Source organism: Somniosus microcephalus, unplaced genomic scaffold, assembly GCF_052327205.1.
Source record: "Somniosus microcephalus isolate GS21.2 unplaced genomic scaffold, FLI_Smic_1.0 unresolved_chr3, whole genome shotgun sequence".
Taxonomy (NCBI): Eukaryota; Metazoa; Chordata; class Chondrichthyes; order Squaliformes; family Somniosidae; genus Somniosus; species Somniosus microcephalus.
In genome coordinates this window covers 30303919-30327196 of record NW_028225181.1, presented here as the reverse complement: position 1 = coordinate 30327196, position 23278 = coordinate 30303919, and the positions used below count along the sequence as shown (strand labels likewise).

At 45.9% G+C, this 23278-nt stretch overlaps 1 protein-coding gene across 2 annotated transcripts in view; it reads right to left on the bottom strand.

Moving 5' to 3' along the window:
• Nucleotides 1-1454: 1454 nt before the first annotated feature.
• LOC147091340 (putative G protein-coupled receptor 139) overlaps nucleotides 1455-23278 on the bottom strand; it is a 34970-nt gene continuing 13146 nt past the window's right edge. The window contains exons 1-2 of one of the 2 annotated variants that reach the window (XM_085976746.1): nucleotides 7093-10064; nucleotides 1455-6964 (exon numbers count right to left, since the gene is read on the bottom strand). In XM_085976746.1, coding sequence (XP_085832872.1) covers nucleotides 6063-6887 — 825 coding nt within the window. In that variant the 5' untranslated portion in view covers nucleotides 6888-6964; nucleotides 7093-10064 and the 3' untranslated portion in view covers nucleotides 1455-6062. Of the gene's footprint in view, nucleotides 6965-7092; nucleotides 10065-23278 lie in introns of those variants that run through there. The other variant, XM_085976747.1, reaches the window with a different exon arrangement.

Sequence of the window (23278 nt, the reverse complement as noted above, 5' to 3'; positions counted from 1 at the left end):
GGTAGGAAAATTATTGGAAAAAATTCTGAGGGTCAAAATTAGTCTCCACTTGGAGAGGCAAGGATTAATCAGGGATAGTCAACATGGCTTTGTCAAGGGAAGATCATGTCTGACTAATTTGATTGAATTTTGTGAGGGGGTGACTAGTTGTGTGGATGAGGGTAATGCAGTGGATCTGGTATGCATGGATTTCAGTAAGGGCTTCGATAAAGTCCCGCACAGGAGACTGGTCAAGAAGGTAAGAGCCCATGGAATCAAGGGTGCCTTGGCACATTGGATACAAAACTGGCTTAGTGGCAGAAGGCAGATGGTGATGGTCGATGGTTGTTTTTGTGACTAGAATCCTGTGGCCAGTGGGGTACCACAGGGATCGGTGCTGGGTCCCTTGCTGTTTGTGGTCTACATTAATGACTTGGATATGAATGTAAAGGGTATGATCAGTAAGTTCGCGGATGATACAAAAATTGGTAGGGTGGTAAATAGCGAGGAGGGTAGCCTCAGTCTGCAGGACGGTATAGATGGGTTGGTCAGATGGGCAGAACAGTGGCAAATGGAATTTAACCCGGAAAAGTGCGAGGTGATGCACTTTGGGGGGACTAACAAGGCAAGGGAATACACAATGAATGGTAAGACCCTAGGCAAGAGGGAGGGTCAGAGGGATCTGGGTGTGCAAGTACACAGATCCCTGAAGGCGGCGGAACAGGTGGATAAGGTGGTAAAAAAGGCATATGGGATACTTGCCTTCATTAGCCGAGGCATAGAATATAAGAGCAAGGAGGTTATGATGAAGCTGTACAAAACACTGGTTAGGCCACAGCTGGAATACTGTGTGCAGTTCTGGTCGCTACACTACAGGAAGGATGTGAACGCTTTGGAGAGGGTGCAGAGGAGATTCACCTGGATGTTACCAGGGCTGGAGCGCTTCAGCCATGAAGAGAGACTGGGCAGATTGGGTTTGTTTTGCTTGGAGCAGAGGAGGCTGAGGGGGGACATGATTGAGGTTAACAAAATTATGAGGGGCATAGATAGGATGGATACTGAGGAGCTTTTTCCCTTAGTAGAAGGGTCAATAACTAGGGGGCATAGATTCAAGGTAAAGGGCGGGAGGTTGAGAGGGGATTTGAGAAAGAACTTTTTCACCCAGAGGGTGGTTGGAGTCTGGAACTCACTGCCTGAAAGGATTGTGGAGGCAGGAACCCTCACAACATTTAAGAAGCATTTGGATGAGCACTTGAAATGCCATAGCATACAAGACTACAGACCAAATGCTGGAATATGGGATTAGATTAGACAGGGCTTGATGGCCGGCGCGGACATGATGGGCCGAAGGGCCTCTAACCGTGCTGTATAACTCTATGACTCTATGACTCTAATAATGTATATATAGATTTCCTCTTAAAGTGTTAATACAAACAAGAGACATATAAAGATATATAAACATTGCATGAAGCTACTTTAGAAAAAACACTCTTTGTTTATTGAGAAAGACACAGAAAATACTTTGATTAAACTGATAACGTACAATTCCATTTTGTTTGAATGTTTGAAATAGGACATTAAAAATTGTGAGTACAATGAAGTTTGTTCCCCGCTTTTAATTGCGAAGTACCTAAAATAATTCAACTCTTTTCGTCATAAGAACAGGGAATAATATTGTGGAGAATGTTTGAGAGAAAAACATTAGAAGCGAAATTGGTAAATAATAAATCGTTACGTCAAAATATGAGTAAACATTTCCAACTCATTCTGACTAGTTCTCCTGTCCAGGAAGAAAGACAAATATTTATTTCTGTTAAGTCATAGCTTTTCCTGCTTTTTGTTTATAATTCAGTGACACACATTTTGTATGTGTTTTTCTGCACTTGTGAATAATTGCTGCATTTCTGCGCTGTCACATGGTGGGGGGTGCTAATTCAAGAAGACCACGTCTATTATTGAAAGTGACTGCAGTTGAAAATACGGATACCCATTTTGTTCAGTTCTTTTTAATACTGCGAATTAAAGAACGATAGCATTTTATGTTTGTTGATTGTCTGGTTGCATTGTGATTAATATTATAACCTACGTGGACGTAATATGTGGATGGAATATAATGCGGTGAAATATGAAGTTATCCAGTTTGGTAAATTGTTTACATGGTGAGAGATTGGGAAACGTTGCTGCTCAGAGGGACCTGGGTGTCCTTGTACAAGAACACTGAACATGAAACTGCAGGTATAGCAAGCAATCAGGAAAGGAAATCGTTTGTTGGCCGTCATTATAAGATGATTTGAGTATTAAAGTAAAGACGACTTATCGCAATTATATAGTGCCCTGGTGAGACCGCAGCTGGAGTATTGTGTACAGTTGTGGTCTCCTTACCTAAGGAATGATATATTTGTCAAGGAGGGAGTGCAACGAAGGTTCACCAGACTTGTTTAGGGATGGAGGGATTGTCCTTTGAGGAGAGATTGAGTAGACGTGGCCTATATTCTCTAGAGTTTAGAAGAATGAGATGTGATCTCATTGAAACATACAAAATTCTTACAGGGCTTGACAGGGTACATGTAGGAAGGATGATTCCCCTGGCCTGTGAGTCTGGAAACAGGAGTCACAATCTCAGAATAAGGGGTCGTCCATTTAGGACTGAGATGAGGAGAAATTTCTTCACACAGAGGGTGGCAAATCTTTGGAATTCTCTAGCCCTGTGGTCTGTGGAGACTCAGTCGTTGAGTATATTCAAGACAGAGATCGGTAGATTTTTGAATATTGAGGGAACCAAGGGATATGGGGATAGTGCAGGAAAGTGGAGTTGAGGTAGAAGATCAGCCATGATCATATTGAATGGCGCTGCAGGCTCGAAGGGCCAAATGGCCGACTCCTGCTCCTATTACTTATATTCTTAAAGCTCCCCCAATACTGTCCCATCAAACAATTCCAGGCAGGCGCACACATGCTAAACACTGCGATTGCTGGAAATCTGAAGTAAGAACAGAAAATGCGGCAAAAACTCAGCAGGTCAGGCATCATCAGTGGAGAGAGAAACAGAGTTAACTTTTCAGGTCAGTGACCTTTCAATGGATCGGGAAGGTACACATTGGATTAGATATAAAGTAATGCTCCACTCACCTCACTGTAACACTCTGATATTCCCCACACCATTCACTTTAAATCTCTGATATAAACCCACACTCCTGACTTTAACAATCTGTTATACATCACACTCCTGGCTGTAACACTCCAATATACACCACACTGCTCATTGTATTACTTTGATGTACTACACACCCCTCACTGTAGCACTCTGATGTAAACCCACTTCCCTGACTACAACACTCTGATGTACCCCAAACACCCCTCACTGTAAGCACCGATATACCCCACACCGCTCACTGTAACACTCTGATGTAAACCCACCCCCTCACTGTAACACACCGATACACGCACACCACTCATTTTAACATTTTGATATACCGCTTACTTTCATCCTCTCTTACATATTACACAAAATTCACTTAATTCATCTTACATATCCCAAACCTCACACAGTAACAGACATTTATACCCCACTTACCGCACTTTAACACTCTGGTGTACCCCACACCCGATATTTTAACACACTGATATACCACACACACCTCACTACAACACGCTGATAAACCCCACACACCTCACTGTAACCCTCTGATATATCCCACAGGACTCACTATAACTCTCTGATATACCCCACACACCTCACTGCAACACTCTGATAAACCCCACAACCCTCACTGTAACACTGTGATATACCCCACACGACTCACTGTAACTCCCTGTTATACCCCACACACATCACTACAACACGCTGATAAACCCCACACACCTCACTATTACTCGTTGATATACACTACAAACCTCTCTGCAACACGCTGATGAACCCCATACCCCTGACTGTAACACTCTGATATACACCAACCTCCTCACTGTAACACTCTGATACACCCCTCACTGTAATCCACTCTTACATACTGATATACCCCACACCACTCACTGTTGTCACTCCCACTTTAATCCCATTGGCTTCACTTTTGCCAATATGTGATACTTTCTCAAGCACATTTTGTAACGATGGGGAAATTGGGAAGTGTGAGTAGTATCAATCATACAACCACAGAATTGGTGATCCAAGTGGTGTTGACAAGTAGTTTGGTGTGCTTGAGGCCCCACTCTGATCACAGACCTCGTCTGGTGGCAATCAATGAGTTAAAAAATAATTGATTTTAATCGTATTTTAATATTTCTATGTATTTGTTCTCAGGACATGGGTAATGCTGTAATGGCCGATAACCCTTGCCCATCCCTAGTTACCAATGTGAAAATGATGGGCCTTCATCTTGAGCCGCTGCAGTCCCTGTGGTGAAGGAATTCCCACAATACTGTTACTGTAGAAATTTCAGGCTTTGGACCCACTGACGATGAAGGAACGACCATATATTTGAAGAGTACGGTAGCATAGTGGTTATGTTGCTGGACTAGTAAACCTAGATGACTGGATAAATGATCCAGAAACATGTGTTCAAATCCACCAGCTAGGGAATTTAAATTCAATTAATTAACCAATCTGGAATAAAAAACTACTGAACATGAAAGTGCCAGATGGTTGTAAAAACCCAACTTGTTCACTAATGGCCTTTAGGAAAGGAATCTGCCTTCCTTACCTGGTCTGACTGAAATGTAACTCTAGACCAACTGCAATTTTAACTGGCCTCTGAAATGGCCCATCAAGACACTCGCTTGTCTCAAGCAGCTCAGCACCACCTTCTCCAGGGAAATTAGGGATGGGCAATAAATGCTGGCCTTGTCAGCAACGCCCACATCCCAAGAATATTAAAATGATTTATTAATTGTCATTATGATTTAAAAAGTGTCATAATGTTTTATTAATGGTCATAATAATTTATAAATGGTTATAAAGGATCTGTAAAGTGGAGAAATAATTTTAAAGTATTACAAAGGATTATAATGATTTATAAAGTGCTGGTGCCGGGCCTCCTCCGCCCCGCGCTGGGTTTTTCAGTCCCCTATGATCCAGACCAAGCGAGGCTGCTCCACATTGCCGCCCCCTCTCACAGTAACCATGCCTCCAGCTGCTGTGGCCCTACAAACAATCGCCTCCCGCTGCCAGGGAAAGGCCCCGAGTGTCAGCCACCATCTTTGTGTGGGGCCCCAGTGTGTCTATTTATGTGTGGGGCACCAGTTCTACCATCTTTGTGTGGGGCGCAGGTGCCTCCATCATTGTGCGTGGTGCCAGACCCACCATCATTGTGCAGGTCCCGAGAGCCACCACATTTTGAGTGGCGGCTGGGCCACCATTTTTGTGCGGGGTTCCAGAGCCGCCATCTTGGTGCGGGGCATGGGTGCCTCCATCCTTGTGCCGGGTCCCCAGTGCCACCATCTTTGTGCCAGCTCCAAGAGCCGCCATCTTGGTGCCGGGCCCCAGGGCAGCCAACTTTGATTGCGTCACCGAAGCCACGATCTTTGTGCAAGCCCCAGGGCCACCATCTTTTTGCCGGGCCCCCATAGCCGACATTTTTGTGCAGGACGCGAGAGCCGCCATCTTTGTGCGTGTGGCAGTTGCCGACATATTTTTGCAGGGTGCCACAACCGCCATCTTTCTGCAGGGCCCCCCAGCCGCCACCTATGCACAGGTGTTGCCATTTTTGTGCGGGGCCACAGAGCCACCACCTTTGGGGAGGTCCCAGAGCCGCCAATTTTGTGGCGGCCCCCTGAGCCGCCATCTTTGTGCGAGCCCACAGAGCCGCCATCTTTGTATAGGTCATCAGAGCTGGCATCTTTGTGCTGGGCGAGGCTGCGGTCATTTTTGTTCAGGGCACGGTTGCCGCCATCTTTGTGTGGGGCCCTAGAGCCGCTAACTTTGTGCGGGGCTCCCAGAGCCACCTTCATTGTGCCGGATCCAGAGCCACCATTTTTGGGGACCGACGGTGCTGCCATCTTTGTGTGGAGCCCCAGTGCAGCCATCTTTGTGTGGGGCGCCACAATATCAGGTCCAATGATCTCTCCAGCTGCAAAGTCACTGCTTGTACTCAAACTTTAATGAATTTTACAATCAGATTAAACGGATATTTGCCCATATTCTTTAACTGCTCTCTGAACTTAGTCTGGGTCACGGCGTAAATCCCAGTATTTGTGCAGCAACTCAGCAGCTGCAGCATGAATCCCAGTTCCTGTACATAAACAGGTAGAACTACAGACCGATACCCCAAAAACCACATCCGGCCCCATATAGAATACACCATAAACACTGCCCATAACAGGATGAAATTGCCCGAGATAACAAGCAGTAAAATGATGGATTTCCTGCGGCTCTCCATCTCTGGGTCTCTGGGACTCTCCCCACTGCTGGGACCCCGGAGTCTCCTGCGGGCTCGGCTGGCCTCTGAAATGTGTCTGACGGTGACACCATTGAGCAGCAGAATCACCACAAATGGGACACACGGGGTGAGAATATAATGAAGGAGCTCGATTGTTCCCCAGACCCGTGAATACCGAACATCCATTGTGATATCACAAAACCAGGGGTTGTTCCCAAGCCAATACCGATCTCTGAACATAAAATACCAGGTGATGTCCTTCAAACTGCTCAGCACAGTCACTGTTCCCAGAACAAAAGCCGCCGTTTTCTCGGTGCAATATTTATTTTTCAGCTTCTGGCAACAAATGGCCACAAATCGATCAAAGGTGAAAGTGACGGTGAACCAGACAGAACAGTCTGTGGCTGCAAACAACAGGACGGCGTGGATATTACACACGGGGATGAACATCACGAAATAAAACTTTTCCCAATAAACAATCGGAATGTGCCTCAATATCAGGTCGAGGATAACAACCAGTAGATCCGCCGCTGCCATGGCCACCAGGTAGCGAGTGACACATTTAGAGAGACCGCACTTTCCCCGAGACAGGATCACAATCGTCACTAAGTTTACTGTGAGGAAGGGAAATAAACAGAGAAATTATACATCAGGCTGGGAGCAAAAGCAGCTTTTTGATGGAATTCGGGCTGAAATATGAAACTCATTAGACACATTTACTGATATAATATAATTCTATTACCTATGGAGCTGCATACAGGGTTTATTGTAAGAATAATCGTGAATACATTGTAAAATTATTAACTGAAATGGGAATAAATACAATATGAAAATAACAGATGTTTGATCATGGAGAGATTAAATGAGAGATCTACATTTTGCCCAGCAGACAAAAGCACCACCCTAGTTATCAGGGACATAAAGACCAGAACTTCTCAGGAAGCCAGCGTGTCCCGGGATCAGACAGTTTCTGTAGCAGTGCAATTCGCTTCTGTGCACCTGTGAAAGGGAGGGGGAAATCCCACTTGGATTCCTGCTCCTGGTTATCAAATCCATTGGCCCAGAAATTCGGGTCTCCACGGGTGAGTACGCACGGGATGCGCACCCGTAAGCCCAATGGAAGTGCTGGTTTCCTGCATGCACTGCACATGCGCAGGAAACTGGCGCTTCCGTTCCTCTGAACGAAGGGGTTCAGAGGTCAAAGACGTGCGTAGGAGGGGCTGCGCGTGCGCATCCAACTTCGTTTTTCTTGCAGGTTCTCCCGGGAGGGTAAGCCTGCAGAAGTTTGAAGTGTAAAAAGCAGGCGTAAGGCCTGTTCTTACAAGGAACGTGCTGAATTAATTCAAATTAAAACATTTTTTCCAAAGGTTTATTATTGTTAACTACTTTAAAGCAAGGTAAGTTTATTTCTAGCCCCATTAGAAAATAAAATTTTGTTTTCAAAAATTTAAATTATTGTTTAAAATAGTTATTTCATGTAATTTATAGTTTATTCTAAAAATGTGATTTAAAAAAAAAATTATTTGAAGATTTAGTGCTGTTTTGGGACCGTAGTATTTATACGTCTTGACAGCATTTCCTGTCAGACTTATGAATGGAACATATGATCCCAGGGGATGCATCGAACTAACTGCGCCCCGGGGATACGCAAGCACTGCACGTTGGCAGCTGGACGAGGATCAGAATCCCACGGGGGCCCACAGCACAACGGCTGGCAAGCAAGGTAAGTGCAGATCGGGGGCTTACACCCACAGTAAGCCCCCGATCCGAATTTCTGGGCCAACATATTTCGAACTGAAAATGAATGCAACAGCAATATACAAAACTGCAACCTTGGCATGCAATAATTACAGGCAATTGTATGCAAAACGTACGGATGTAATATGCAATTGCTACAATACGTACAAGTGCACAGCAGTTATTAAGTTAACTGAGCCTTCAGATGTGTTTAGAAGATTGAACTTCTACATATTTGCTGAAGTACACAAATTGTAGCTCATTGAAGGGAAGAATTTCCAAATACGTGTAACAGTTATAAGAATGGACTCTGAATTAAAATAGTGATGACTGACCAGCTAATGCTTTTGTCAGTAGCAAAATCAGACGATTTATCCCACATGCAAAGTGCCGCTGAATGCTGTTTTAAAGTATCTGAACACAAATGGAAGAGATTTATCCTTGTACTTTTTCACCTGTTGTTTTCCAACTTGTGCACAGAATATTAAACGAGAAGATATCAAATGATTCTGATCCTCAGTACTTCAGTTACAATCAGCTGGGATTGTTAATCCTGAAATACAGCAGGAGGCAATAGAGAATCACTGTGGGTCTCTGACAGATCCGCTGAACTGTGACAGATGGGCATGGGAGCCAAATGTACATTCAAAACAACGATTGGAAATAAGTTTATTGAAAGCTGGGTGAATGATCGTTTTTGGGGAATATAAGTTATCCTTGAAGTCCTACTTTAAACATCAGAAGCAGTGCCACGAATGTAGAACTGGAGAGGGTGGGACTGAATGATTAGCGGATATTTCAGACATTTAAAGGTGTGATCTGCCAGGATCTGTTCTTGTGACTCTGTGTATGTAACGATACCGAGCATTAGTTGAAAAAAAACACAAAATACTGCGGATACTGGAAATCTGAAATGAGAACAGAAAATGGTGCAAAAATACAACGATTCAGGCAGCATCTGTGGAGCGAGAGAGAGAAACAGACTTAACGTTTCAGGTCGATGGCCTTTTGCCGTTAGGTGAAAACTCTCCTAAACCAACACAGCATTCTTCTGATCTGATACTAATGTTCAGTGTAGATAGCAGACTGAAATTCCTTAAATAAAGAGTCGCCTCCAATAAATTTTCTTGAGTTGAATACAGAACAGTTGAATCTTGGTAACAGGATATCACCTTCAGAATCAGTAACCGACAGCAGCGTGGATCGGAGGGGAATGAAATAGAGAGAAATGCAGTTAAACATTGGGGAAAAAGTCGGTTGGTTACCGCCTCTCCTTAGCACCTTCGACTATTTTAGCACCGCCCGTGAAATTGACCAGTGATTTTGCACTGGCACTAGACACTACCGGCTCAATCTCCTGCGCCTGCAGGTCGTGACATCATGCGAGCGTGCAATGCCCCAGTAGCGGCCTGGAATAGATCTTGAGTCACGCCCCCTGCCGCTAGGTACGACACGTAGAGGGAAACGTTTTCATGTCAGGAAGGGTCTGGGTGAGCAATATTTACAGTTGGGTGCTTCCAGCCTTTCTGTGTTGGTGAAATTTTTGGTACATGCAGGTTGAGAGGGAGAAAGACGTCTGGAGAGATTCAACACTGACCGAAGGAGTTTTGTGTCCTGAGCACCACTTTTGAGGTTAATATTTATTTGACCTTCATAGTTACCATATTTAGAAACTTGTATTTGGGCTGCACTAACTTGGGGCGTCGTCGTCCAGCTTCACTTTCGGAAGCAGCAGACACACAGAGAGAGAGAGTGGCAAACATTGCCAGAGGGTGTAGGGCCAACAGGCCTCTGCACAGGAGACCTTCCCCTGCCAAGGTATTCCGGGAGCAATTCTCCTCCTATATCCCTTTTTATGAGGAGCAGTGATTCCAATGGCTGTGCTTCAGCAAGGAAGTTATCACTGAGCTCTGCAACATCCTGCAAACAGACCTGCGGCCTCAGCACAGGACCACTACACCACTGTCGGTGGCAGTGAATGTGTCAGTGACTCTGAATTCTACTGGGACATAGCGAATATCTGCCAGTTCGCTGTTCGTTGTTGCATCCAGGAGGTGAAAAAGGCTTTGTATAAGAGGAGATTCCAGCACATCTCTCCCCATGATCCGGGACAAACAACGTGGATGCGCATGTGGCTTGGTGAGGAGAGTGGGCTGCCCCATGGTTCAGAGCGCCATTGACTACATGCATGTGGCATTGCGGGCACCTCGTTAGAATGTAGAGGTCTTCCAGTCTGGGCTGACTGTGTTGCAGGCCATGCCAAGTGCAATGGGGAAGTGGCAGTGGTGAGAGCAGGAATGCTGTCATTCTGAGAGAAGCCAGCACCTTCCAGCTCGACAGACACACTGCCACTCCCCTGGGGCAGATTCTCAGCATCCGGAGCAACTGTTCGAACAAACATTGCTGGCCTGTTGAGGCACTGTGAGATCGTGAGGGACTGTGGGCTACCCAGCGAGGATGGCAGCAGTCAGTGCTTGCATGATATCAATCTGAGACTGCACGAGAGCAGTCTGAGACTGGATGGCACCAGGCAATGCCTCAACTGCATAACTAAGCCATTGTGTTGTTTCGGCCTGTGCTGCAATGAATCGTGCCACCTAGCCCATTATACACAGCTCCGGTTCAGCACGGTCTCCCAGCAATTCAACCATCCTCTGCAACGAGGCAAGGATGGGTTCAAGGTTTGTGCACAGATGACAGCTGTGCTAGCGGCGGACTCCTCCATGCTCCTAGCCAGTGCATCCATGCTGTCGAGCACACTTGCCATTGCACCCATCAGCTCGGTGTACATGCTCAAGGCTTTGGTATTCATGGCTGCGATAACGAGGTCCTCATCCAACTCCTGTGCAGCAGAACACGCGTGCCTACTCACCCTCAGGGGAGATAACCCCCGAGCTTCCCAACCCCCATGGCGTTGCTGCAGCCGGCTGGGTCCAGGAACCTCACCTCATCAGAACCTAACACTCGGCTCCCCTCCAGCGAAGGCGCGGCACCAGTGTGTGAAGTGACACCCTCGGGAGACACAGGTGGTGAGGCTTCGGCTTCCTCTTCCTCCTTTCCTGGGGCGTCGCTGTCACTGGCAGGCTGAGGGACAGACTGGTCAGCTGCTGGTTCACTATCTGAAACCAGGGAGGTACAAGAGTTGCTTTAGTGTGAGGGCATGGGAGCAGGAAGGGAGCAAATACTGGAGACAGTTAGTTGGATTGAAAGTGTAAAAGTTTGGAGTTGTGAGGTGAAAGTGGCATGAGAGAGGAGAGAATGCTGATGAACATACCATTGCTGTCCCAATGGGGTCGCCTCTCCAGCGGCCATGACACCAATGACATGGCTGTCAATGATCATGTGCACTCTGTCCTCCAACTCAGTGTAGGTCCGCCTGTCCTCCTCCTGAGCGTTGCTGCTCCCATCTGTTATCAGAGAGCTCAGCCTGCAAGAAAAATGACAGTGTCTTTGTGAGTGTGCAGGCATGTATTTGGCAGATGTGCCTACCATAGTAGAATAGCAGTTAATGTGTGCAAGGTGTGGGATGTGCATCTGTGTTTTATGAGATGGCCATAGGTCTTGGATGTGTGTTGGGCATTAGGATTTGTGACCCCTCTGGACACAGAGTGAAGTGGAGATGGAGGGATGTAGACGTATTGAAAAGCAGCTACTCACCCTGACCACACGAGTGAGGTCATTGAACTTCTTCTGTCATTGGGTGTGAGTCCTTGGCATCAGGCTCCACGAGGAGGCGTGCTGAGCCACCTCCCTCCACACCCTTCTAAACTCCCGGGGCAATGGCCTCCTGCCCCTCTGTGGGAACAGCACTGCCCGTCAGCGTTCAACAGTGCCAAACTGAGCCAGCAATGCCCCATCACATAACCGCCCAGTTGTTTCTCTGGGCCGCTCCATTAATTAGAATTAATAAATGGACATAGATCCTCATTAGGAAGACCAAAAGCAGTGAGGAGGAAATAGCAGATAATATCCAAAATACTTCACCCAAATCCATGCCTTCCTTCCTGTGAGTGGCTGGTGGTCTTTATGCTGGGGGCAGCGGACTGACTGTGTGAGGTGACACAGTGAAGGGAGCTCCTTATTTAGAGCAGAGGGAAATCCCCGAGTGACATCATTAGGCCTCACTGAAACTGGCATTAATTTAGTCATTGAGCAAAAAGACTCTTTGAATCTTTGTCACCACTGTCGGAGGTGCCGTCTTTCAGATGAGACGTTAATCCGTGGCCACGTCTGTGCTCTCAGGTGGATGTAAAAGACCCCATGATCCTATTTTGAAGAGGAGCAGGAGAGTTATCCCCGGTGTCATGGCCAACATTTATCTCTCAATCAACACAACAGAAAAAGATTATCTGGTCATTATCACATTGCTGTTGGTGGGAGCTTGCTGTGCACAAAATGGCTGCCGCGTTTTCCACACTGCAACAGTGACTACACTTGCAAAATTACTTCATTGGCTGTAAAGCGTTTTGAGATGTCCGGTGGTCATGAACGGCGATATATAAATGTTAGTCTTTCTTTCTAAAGAGATAAAATCATAGAATAGTTATAACGCAGAAGGAGGCCATTCTGCCGTGCCCATTCTCTGCAAGAGCACCTCAGCAAGTTCCACTCCCACGTCCTTCCCCTATAGCCCTGCATTTTTTTTCCTTCAGGTACTTACCCAATTCCATTTCGAAAGCTACGATTGAATCTACCTCCACCAAGCATTAAGGCAGTGCATTCCAGATTCTCACCACTCGCTGTGTAAACAGATTTTTTCTTATATCCCCTTTGGTTCTTCTGCCAATCACCTTAAATCTGTGTCCTCTGATTCGCGACCTTTCGGCCAATGGGAACAGTTTCTCGCTATCTAATCTGTCCAGACCTCTCATGATTTTGATTACCTCTATCAAAGCTCTCCACAAACTCCTCTGCTCTAAGGATAACAAACCCAGCTTCTCCAGTCTTTCCAAGTAACTGAAGTCCCTCATCTCTGCAACCATTCTTTTAAATCCTTTCTGCATCCTATCTAAAGCATTCAAATCCTTCCTAAAGTGCGATGTCCCAATTGGACACAATATTCCAGTTTAGGCCAAACCGCTGTTTTATAAAAGCTCATCATAACGTCATTGTTTCTGCACTCTATGCCTCTATTTATCAAGCCCAAGAGCCCGTAAGCTGCTTTAACCGCTTTCGCAACCTGCCCTGTCAACTTTAACGATTTGTGCACTTGTAACCCCAGCTCTCTCTGTTCATGCACCCCTTTTAGAATTGTACCCTTTAGTTTATTTTGTCTCTCCTAATTCTTCCTACCAAAATGTATCATTTCTCACTTTTCTGCATTAAATTTCATCTGCCACATGTCCGCCCATTCCACCAGCATGTCTACGAGCTCTTCAAGTCTAACACTATCCTGTTCATTCTTCAGTATACTTCAAAGTTTTGTGTCATCTGCACATTTCAAAATTGTGCCCTATACACCTACGTCCAAGGCATTTATCTATATCAAGAAAAGCGGAGGTCCTAGAACCGACCCCTTGGAAACACCACTGTATATGTTCCCCCAGTCCGGAAAACAAACGTTCACCACTACTCTCAGTTTCCTGTCACGTAGCCAAATTCATATCCATGCTGCCACAGTCCCTTTTATTCCATGTGCTGCAACTTTGCTGGCAAGTGAATTATGTGGCACTTTATCCACGTATTTTTGAAGTCCTTGAACACCACATCAGCCACTTTCTGCTCATCAACCCTCTCTGTCACCTCATCAAAAAAACACGATCAAGTTAGTTAAAACACGATCAAGTTAGTTAAAACACGATTTGCCTTTGACAAATCCGTGCAGTCTTTCCTAAATTAATCCACACTTGTCCAAATGCCTGTTAACTTTTTCTATCGTTTCTAAAAGCTTCGCAACCACCAAGGTTAAATTGACTGGCTTATAGTTGCTGGGTATATCCTTGAACAATGGTGTAATGTTTGCAATTCTCCAGTCCTCTGGCACCACACCGTATCTAAGGAAGATTGGATGAGAATGGTCAGTAGCTCTGCAATTTCCACCCTTACCTCCCTCAGCATCCGAGGATGCATCGCTTCCGCTCCTGGAGACTTACCTACTTTAAGTGCAGCCAACATTTCTAGTACCTCGTCTTTATCAATATTTAGCCCATCCAGTATTTCAACTACCTTCTCTTTCACTATGACTTTGGCAGAAGCTTCTTCCTTGATAAAGGCAGATGCAAAATATTAAATTAGTATCTCAGCCATGCCCTCTGCCTCCTTTTTGGTCATCAATCGGCCCACCGCTCCTCTTAATGTCCGTTTACAATTTATATGCCTATAGAAGACTTTTGGAGTCCATTTCATGTTAGCTGCCAATCTATTCTAAGACTCTCTCTTTGCCCTTCTTATTTCCTTTTTCACTTCCTCTGTGAACTTTCTATATTCAGCCAGGTTCTCACTTGTATTCTGAAGTTGACAACTCTCAAACACACCATTATTCTGCTTCCTCTTTATCTCTTTCTTCATCCACGGAGCTCTGGCTTTGGTTGCCCAACTTGCCCACCTGGTGTGAATGTACCTCGATTATACCTCAATCACCTGGCCTTTAAAGGCGGCCCATTGTTCGATTACAGATTTGCCTGTCAATTCTTCATTACAATTTACCCAAGCCAGCTCCGTTCTCAACCCACTGAAATTGGCCCTCCCCCAATTAACTGTTTTACTCTAGATTGCTCCCTGTCGTTTTCCGAAGCGTATCTAAACCTTATGCTACTATGATTACCGTTCCCTAAATGTTCCCTTACTGACACCTGCTCCACTGACCGCATTGCTCAGAAGCAGATCCAGCAATGCCTCCTTCTTCTTTGGGCCAGAAATGCACCAATCAAGAAAGCTCTCTTGAAATCACTTCAGAAATACTTCCACGTCTCTACCCTTTATACTATTCCTATCCCAGTCTATATTAGGATAACTGAAGTCCCCCATTATTACTACTTTATATTTCTTCCACCTCTCTTTAATTTCCCTGCATATTTGCTCCTCTATATCCTTCCCACTAGTTGGTAGCCTATGGAATACATCTAGTAGTGTAATGGTACCTCTATTGTTCCTTAACTCTAAGCAAATAGATTTTGTCCTTTACCCCTCCAAGACATCCTCTCGTTCCAGCACTGTAATATTCTCTTTAATCAATACTGCTACCCCACCTTGTTTCTTCCCTTCCCTATTTTTCCCGAGTATCTTATATCCAGTAATATTTAGTACCCAGTCCTGCCCTTTTAGAGCCACAACATAATTTTCCTATGTGACTTTTTGTGCCAGCAGCTAAACTTATTTACCATACTTTGTTCATTTACACACATGCACTGTAAACCTATCTGATGGTGTCAACTGTAGCTCAGTTGGTCGCACATTCGCCTCTGAGTCAGAAGGTTTTGAGCCCATAAATCTATGCTGACACTCCAATGTAGAACTGAGGGAGTGCTGCACTACAGGAGGTGCCGTCTTTCAGATGAGAGGCTAAACCGAGGCCCTGTCTGCTCTCTCAGGCAGACGCAAAAGAGCCCATTGCTCTAGATTGAAGCAGTGCAGTGGAGTTATCCCCGGGGTCCTAGCCAATATTTATCCCTCAATCAACATAACACAAACAGTTTATCTGCACATTATCACATTGCTGTTTGTGGGAGCTTGCTGTGCAGAAATTGGCTGCCTGATGATTCTGCCATCCCCATTAGCAACATTTATCCACTCCTGCCTCCCATGCTATCACAGACTGTCCCTTTTGTTATTTCCTTCCCTCCCACCATCCACTGCCCCTGCACCTGCTTACAACCTGTTAGTGTACATCTCTAATTTTTTCCAGTTCTGAAGAAGTGTCACAGACCTGAAACATTAAATCCTTCTCTTTCTGCGGATACAGCCTGACCTGATGAGTGTTTCCAGCATTTTCTGTTTCTATCTTAGTCCTTCTTGGATTTTCTCTTAGTCTGACCCCACCTAATACCATACTATTTCATACTCTACTGCTATCTGTCTCTCACAATCCTTTGTGCACCGTGTTTCTCCTTTCTAATGCAAAATCCAGGTGCCCATCCCCCTGGCAGATTGGTTTAAACGTTCTCCGATAGCACTAGTAACCATGCGCCCTTCCATCATGAGAATATTGGTTGCGGCTCTGTTGATGTGCAACCCGTCCGGCTGTTACAGGTCCCACCTCCCCCAGAACTGGTCCCAATGTCCCAGGAAACTGAAGCCCTCCCTCCTGCACCATCTCTCCAGCCACAAATTCATCTGCTCTATCCTCCTATTTCTGTACTGACTAGCTCGTGGCAGCGGGATTAATCAGTGATTACTACCTTTGAGGTCCTGATTTTTAATCTCTTTCCCAGCTCCCTATTATCTGCCTGCAGGATCACATCCTCTTTCTAGCTATGTTGTTGATACCGATATGGACCACGACTTCAGTCTGTTTACCCTCTCACCTCAGAATGTCCTGCAGTCACAAAGTGACATCTGTGACCCTGGCACCAGAGAGGCAACATATCATCCTGGAGTCACGTCTGCGGCCTGAGAAAAGACTGTCTGTTGCCCTAACTATTTAATCTTCTATTACTATTGCATTCCCGATCTTCCTCCTCCCCCCACATACAGCTGAGCCACCCGTGGTGCTGTGGCTGGACTCCCCAGAGGAACAATTGAATACCGGTTAGAGAGTGAGATGCACTCAGAGGACTCCTGCACTACCTGCGTTCTCCTCCTTGTCTGTCTGTGGGTTACCCATTCCCTCTCTGACTGCACTCTCATAAGCTGCGGGTGACCACCTCCTGAAACGTGTTATCCAAGTAGGTCTCAGACTTACGGATGCACTGCAGTGACGCCAGCTCCTGCTCAAGCTCCAAAACCCGTGGGAAGTGCCCTGGCGTTCGCACATGGCACACGATATGCATTCCAATGGACTGAGGTGCCCTACCATGTCTCTATTTAATAGACTATTAACTAACATAACGAAATTTAACTCAAGGCTTACAAAAATACCATCTACTCACCATTTCTATTCTTTTCAGCCCCTTCACTTGTGCTGACATCACTTACCTCACTCTTTGCGATCACTCCCGGCTCCTCTGCCCCACAGTTATCTCCAGCCGCTCCACTCACTCTCTCCTCCTTCCACTTCTGTTCCTAATTTTCACGATCTTGGGCTTTCCCAAAGCGCTTTACAGCCAATGTGCTGTCTCTCTGTAGCAATTTATGTTAGTTTTCCAGTTAATTCAGGGGATTGAGTAAGTTTGGTCGATTCCCATTGTGTGCTGCCACCCAGTGGCTATTTGGTACCTAGCCACTGCAGTAAAAGTGCAGTAAAGTGCTGTAAAGCACAGTAAGTGCAGTAAAGTAAACTACAGACCTACAGCGGCACATGCTGTGAGAAGTTGTATTGTTCCCATGTCTGAGTCTTGGATATTATTTGTCTGTAAGTACTTGAGAATGTTATAGTTGATTAGTGTACACTGTATGTTGCAGAAAATGTTTAGTTTGTAACTTTTCTCTGTAAGCAAACTTACACAGCTAGCCATGAAGTGCTCACTCTCTGTCTAGCTGCTTAACTAGTAGCTGTATTTTGATGCACTATGTACAGGGCTAATTTAAAGAGAATGCCTTCCAGTTTGCTAAATGTATATTCACAGTAAGCTGTGTTTCCACGTGTTTGGTAATTTACATGCCAAATATACTGTGTCGCTCAGGCGTCCCGAAATTTGTGTATGCATATCAGTTATGCGCTTGTATACTAATGGGTGCTTCCATTTCTGTGTTGTATTTCAGTTTTACAATAAGAATCTTTCAGTAAAGCGTTACAAGAAAAGTCAAGCCTTGTGATTTTTATGGGAAGATATCAAGTTGTTAGCTATCTGTCTAGCTCTGCATAGGAAAGCGCTGCGAGGGCAGAAAAGTAAAAAGACAACAGCACAGCGGGCTCAAGCACAAGAAGATACCACTCAGCTACCATGAGTCTATGCTCAGGAAGACAATATACCATAGAGGACGTCGACCAGCCAATCGAGAAGCATGAGCCTCTCCGAGCAAACGATGCCAAGTCACAGTCCTCTAAAGCATCCTCCAGATCATCTCGGCGGTCCAGCAGACCGTTGTCATGGACAGCTTCTGCAGCCGCCAAAGCACGTGCCAAGGCAAAAGCTGCCCAGGCTCAATTGCCCTTTGCTGAAAACGAAGCTAGTGTGATGAAGTAGAGAGCTGACCTCGACGCCAGTCTCCACATTCTCCAACGCCAGAGAGCTGCCGCTGCCGCTGAAGCTGAAGCCGCAGCTTATGAAGAAGGTGAGGAGAATGAAGGCGGGGAGCCCAGCCAGGAAACATATGTTCTGGGACAGCCCCTCAGTCCAGTGCAACGTACAAGTGATAATGTCCAACAACACTCCAAATTGTTCTTCAAGGAAACATCCAGGTATCTCGACGTAGAACCAGCTCTCACCACAGCAACAAACAGCCTGTTTGCAGAGACGCTGAGCTTAAAAGAGAAGAAACAAGTAAGACTTACCTGCAGAGACCTCCACAGCACTCAGCCAATCCAGCCAAGCAGTCCTCACCCGAGCCACAAGGTGCACAAGACCTCGCTAGGTACCTTATCCGCCGAGAATTGTTAAGTTCAGGCCTTCTAGAATTTGATGACCGTCCTGTAAATTATTGGTCATGGAAAGCATCCTTCCTGAGTACCACCAAGGACTTGAATCTGTCAGCCAGAGAAGAACTAGACTTGATGAAAAAGTGGTTCGGAGCTGAGTCGGCAGAACAGGCGAAGAGAATTCACTCAGCGCACGTCCGCAATCCCACAGCAGGCCTCAACCTGGTTTGGCAACGTCTCGAAGACTGTTATGGGACACCAGAAGTCATTGAACACGCACTGCTCAAGAAGATTGAGGACTTTCCGAAGCTAACCAACAAAGATAATGTCGAGCTCCGAGAACTGGGCGACATTCTCCTCGAACTGGAGTGTGCCAAGGGAGAAGGATACCTGACCGGCCTCTCGTATTTGGATACAGCTCGTGGGGTAAACCCAATAGTGGAAAAGCTCCCATACAACCTTCAAGAGAAATGGATAGCTAAGGGATCCAAGTACAAGGAGGACAATGGAATGGCATTTCCCCCCTTCTCTCTCTTCTCCAGGTTCGTCCAACAACAGGCAAAGGTGAGGAATGATCCAACTTTCACTTTTTCCACCTCCGGCAGTTACGCTCCTTCGAGAACAGAGAAACCCACAAGGTACAGCAAGAAAGCCTCTGTGAGTGTGCACAAAACAAATGTTCCAGCCGAACCCTCAGTCAACCAAACCAGTTCTGCTGGGAATAAAGTGGATGACCCAGATCGTCAGTGTCCAATACACAAGAAGCCCCACCCACTCAAAAAGTGTCGAAGCTTTAGAGACAAGCCTATTGATGAGCGCAAATCATACCTGAAAGAGAATCGCATCTGCTTCAGGTGTTGTGGGTCGACTATGCACATGGCAAAAGACTGCAAGGCGACAATCAACTGCTTTGAGTGCAACAGTGAAAAAGACATCGCAGCCCTGCATCCAGGTCCTCCTCCTTCCACCACCGAGTGTGCTGCGGTTGACAAAGAGCATAGCGGGGAGCAAAGCAAAAGCACATCTTCTTCAGTCACCTCTAAGTGTACAGAGTTTTGTGGAAATGCAAGCAGCCCACGCTCATGCTCCAAAATCTGCTTGGTTAAGGCATATCCTGCAGGGAGAAAGGAGAAGGCAATCAAAATGCACGCAGTGCTTGATGAGCAAAGTAACAAGTCTCTAGCGAAGACAGAATTCTTCAATCTCTTTGAAGTCAAAGCCAGCGCAGCTCCGTACATGCTAAAAACCTGTGCAGGGACAACAGAGACTATGGGTAGGAGAGTTGGGAACTTCATGATCGAGTCCATGGATGGGAAACTACAGCTTCCCCTCCCCGCCTTAATTGAGTGTGACATGATGCCAGATGATAGGACGGAAATTCCCTCCCCAGAGGTCGCACGCCATCAGCCCCACCTACAGCCAATTGCCAACAAGATTCCAGCTGTGGACCTGGACGCTCCAATCCTCCTGCTCTTGGGAAGAGACATCTTAAGAGTACACAAGGTGCGTGAGCAAATCAACGGGCCCCACAATGCTCCATATGCGCAGCGGCTTGACCTGGGATGGGTCCTCGTGGGTGGAGTTTGCCTGGGAACAGTCCACAAACCAGCGGATGTCAGCGTCTATGAAGCAAACGTGTTGCACAACGGTCGCACATCCTGTCTCAGCCCATGCCCAAACAGGATCCAGGTAAAGGAAGACTACGCTGACATGACGCAGCATCATAGGTCAACCTCCTCTGCCTGTGAGGAAGAGGCAGGCCCCACTGTGAGCACAGACAGCCTAGGATGCTCAGTGTTTGAAAGGTCCAAGGATGATGACAAGCCAGCACTATCCATGGACGACAAAGCTTTGCTAACCATCATGGATGAGGAGGTTTACCAGGACGATGGACACAGCTGGGTGGCACCCTTACCATTTCACTCTCCTAGATGCCATCTTCTGAGTAACAGGGAACAAGCTATGAAGCGCCTCTGCTCACTCAGGAGAACGCTGGTGCCGGTGCCCACCGACCCAGACATGCCTGCAGTCCTCACCCCAACGATGCTCCTGACTCAAAAGATGAGTGCTATTTCAGCCCCCTCTGGAAACTTTGACATGGCTGAGCTGCACAGGAAGCAAGTCCAGCGTCTTGCAGACACTTTTTGGAAGAGATGGAGAGGAGAGTCTTTGTCCACCCTACAGAGCCGTAGGAAATGGACAGAAGACAAGCCAAATGTCAAAGTGAGAGATGTTGTCTTGTTGAAAGACAGCCAAGCACACAGAAATGAATGGCCAGTGGGACTGGTTGTCAAAACTCTGCCGAGCAGGGACAAGAGGTTCCGCAAGGTGGAGGTGAAGAATGTCAAGGAGGGGACTGTCAAAGTGTTTCTGAGGCCAGTCTCAGAGATCGTAGTCCTCCTTTCTGAAGAAACCTAGAGAACGGATTCTGAGTATGTTTGCAGCCAAAGGACGTTTTCTTTAGGTTTATTTTGTATTTTAGTGGTACAATGGAATTGTACCAAGCGGGGAGTGTGCTGTCTCTCTGTAGCAATTTATGTTAGTCTTCCAGTTAATTCAGGGGTTTGAGTAAGTTGGGTCGATTCCCATTGTGTGCTGCCACCCAGTGGCTATTTGGTACCTAGTAACTGCAGTAAAAGTGCAGTAAAGTGCTGTAAAGCACAGTAAGTGCAGTAAAGTAAACTACAGACCTACAGCGGCAGATGCTGTGAGAAGTTGTATTGTTCCCATGCCTGAGTCTTGGATATTATTTGTCTGTAAGTACTTGAGAATGTTATAGATGATTAATGTACACTGTATGTTGCAGAAAATGTTTAGTTTGTAACTTTTCTCTGTAAGCAAACTTACACAGCTATCCGTGAAGTGCTCGCTCTCTGTCTAGCTGGTTAACTAGTAGCTGTATTTTGATGCACTATGTACAGGTCTAATTTAAAGAGAATGCCTTCCAGTTTGCTAAATGTATATTCACAGTAAGCTGTGTTTCCACGTGTTTGGTAATTTACATGCCAAATGTACTGTGTTGCTCAGGCCTCCCTAAATTTGTGTATGCATATCAGTTATGCGCTTGTATACTAATGTGTGCTTTCATTTCTGTGTTGTATTTCAGTTTTACAATAAGAATCTTTCAGTAAAGCTTTACAAGGAAAGTCAAGACTTGTGATATTTATGGGAAGATATCAAGTTGTCAGCTAGCTGTCTAGCTCTGCATAGGAAAGCGCTGCGAGGGCAGAAAAGCCAATGAAGTGCTTTTGATGTGTAGTCACTGTTGTTCTGCAGGAAACGTGGCAGCCAATGTTTGCACAGCAAGCTCCCACAATCAGCAATGTGATAATGACCAAATAATCTGTTTTAGTGATGTTGACTGAGATAGTTATTGGCCAGAACACCAACAAGAGTGAGTCTAACACCTTCCACTTGACAGTCAACGGCATTTCCTCACCGAAACCTCCACCATCAAAACCCTAGTGCCGCCACTGATCAGAAACTCATCTGGACCAGTCACAAAAATGACGTGGCTACTACAGCAGGTCAGAGGCTGGGTATACTGCAGTGTGTAACTCACCTCCTGACTCCCCAAAGCTTCTCCAACACCTACAAGGCACAAGTCAAGGGTGTTATGGATTACTGTCTGTAGACGGAGTGATGACATGTGGGCAAGACCCTACTATTTCTAATAACTTTATTAAATATTTCTCAGTGTTATGGACACGTACAATTATTAAAACTAAATGACTACAAAATAAGCAGATTCTAAGGGATCATATTCAGGACAACATTAGAATCTGTGAATGAACATTAATGGACTAATAATCTGTAAGGACAGATAAGAGGGCTGAGAACATCCGGTCAGAATTTCTGATCTGACTTGTCCATTTGGTGCCACCGCCCGAGTGGAATTTCTAGGCCCTATTGTTTGCAGCGTTTTGTCTCTTTAAAAGCCTGCCTGACTGGTCCTGTCTCTTTAAAACAGCCTGTGTGAAAGGCCCTGTCTCTTTAACAAGCCTGTGTGACAGGTCCTGTCTTTTTAAAACGCCTGTGTGACTGGTCCTGTCCCATTATGGAGCCTCTGTGACTGGTCCTGTCTCTTTTAAAAGGCTGTGTGACTGGTTCTGCCTCTTTATGGCGCCCGTGTGACTGGTCCTGTCTCTTTCAAAAGCATGTGTGACTGGTCCTGTCCCATTAGCAAGCCTAAGTTACTGGCTCTCTCTCTTTATAAAGCCTGTGTGACTGGCCCTACCTCTTTAAAAAGCCTATGTGACTGGACCTGCCTCTTTAAAATGCCTGTGTGACTGGTCCGGTCTCTTTAAACAGCACATGTGAATGTTTCTGTGTCACTGACTGTGGCTCTGCCCTCTTCTTTAGGTGATCATTGCATGTTACACAATTAAGGATAGCCAGAATAGAGTGTTGTTTTTTATTAAACAGGGGACCATGGATTGTGGATCTACAGGGGTGTTGATTGTGCAGGATTACTGAGATTAGTTCGTTGATACTGAAGAGACTTCGCCGAGTTACGGCGAAACCTTTGCTGGAAAAGTAGTGTTAAGAATTGAAGAGGAAGGATTAGAAAACCATC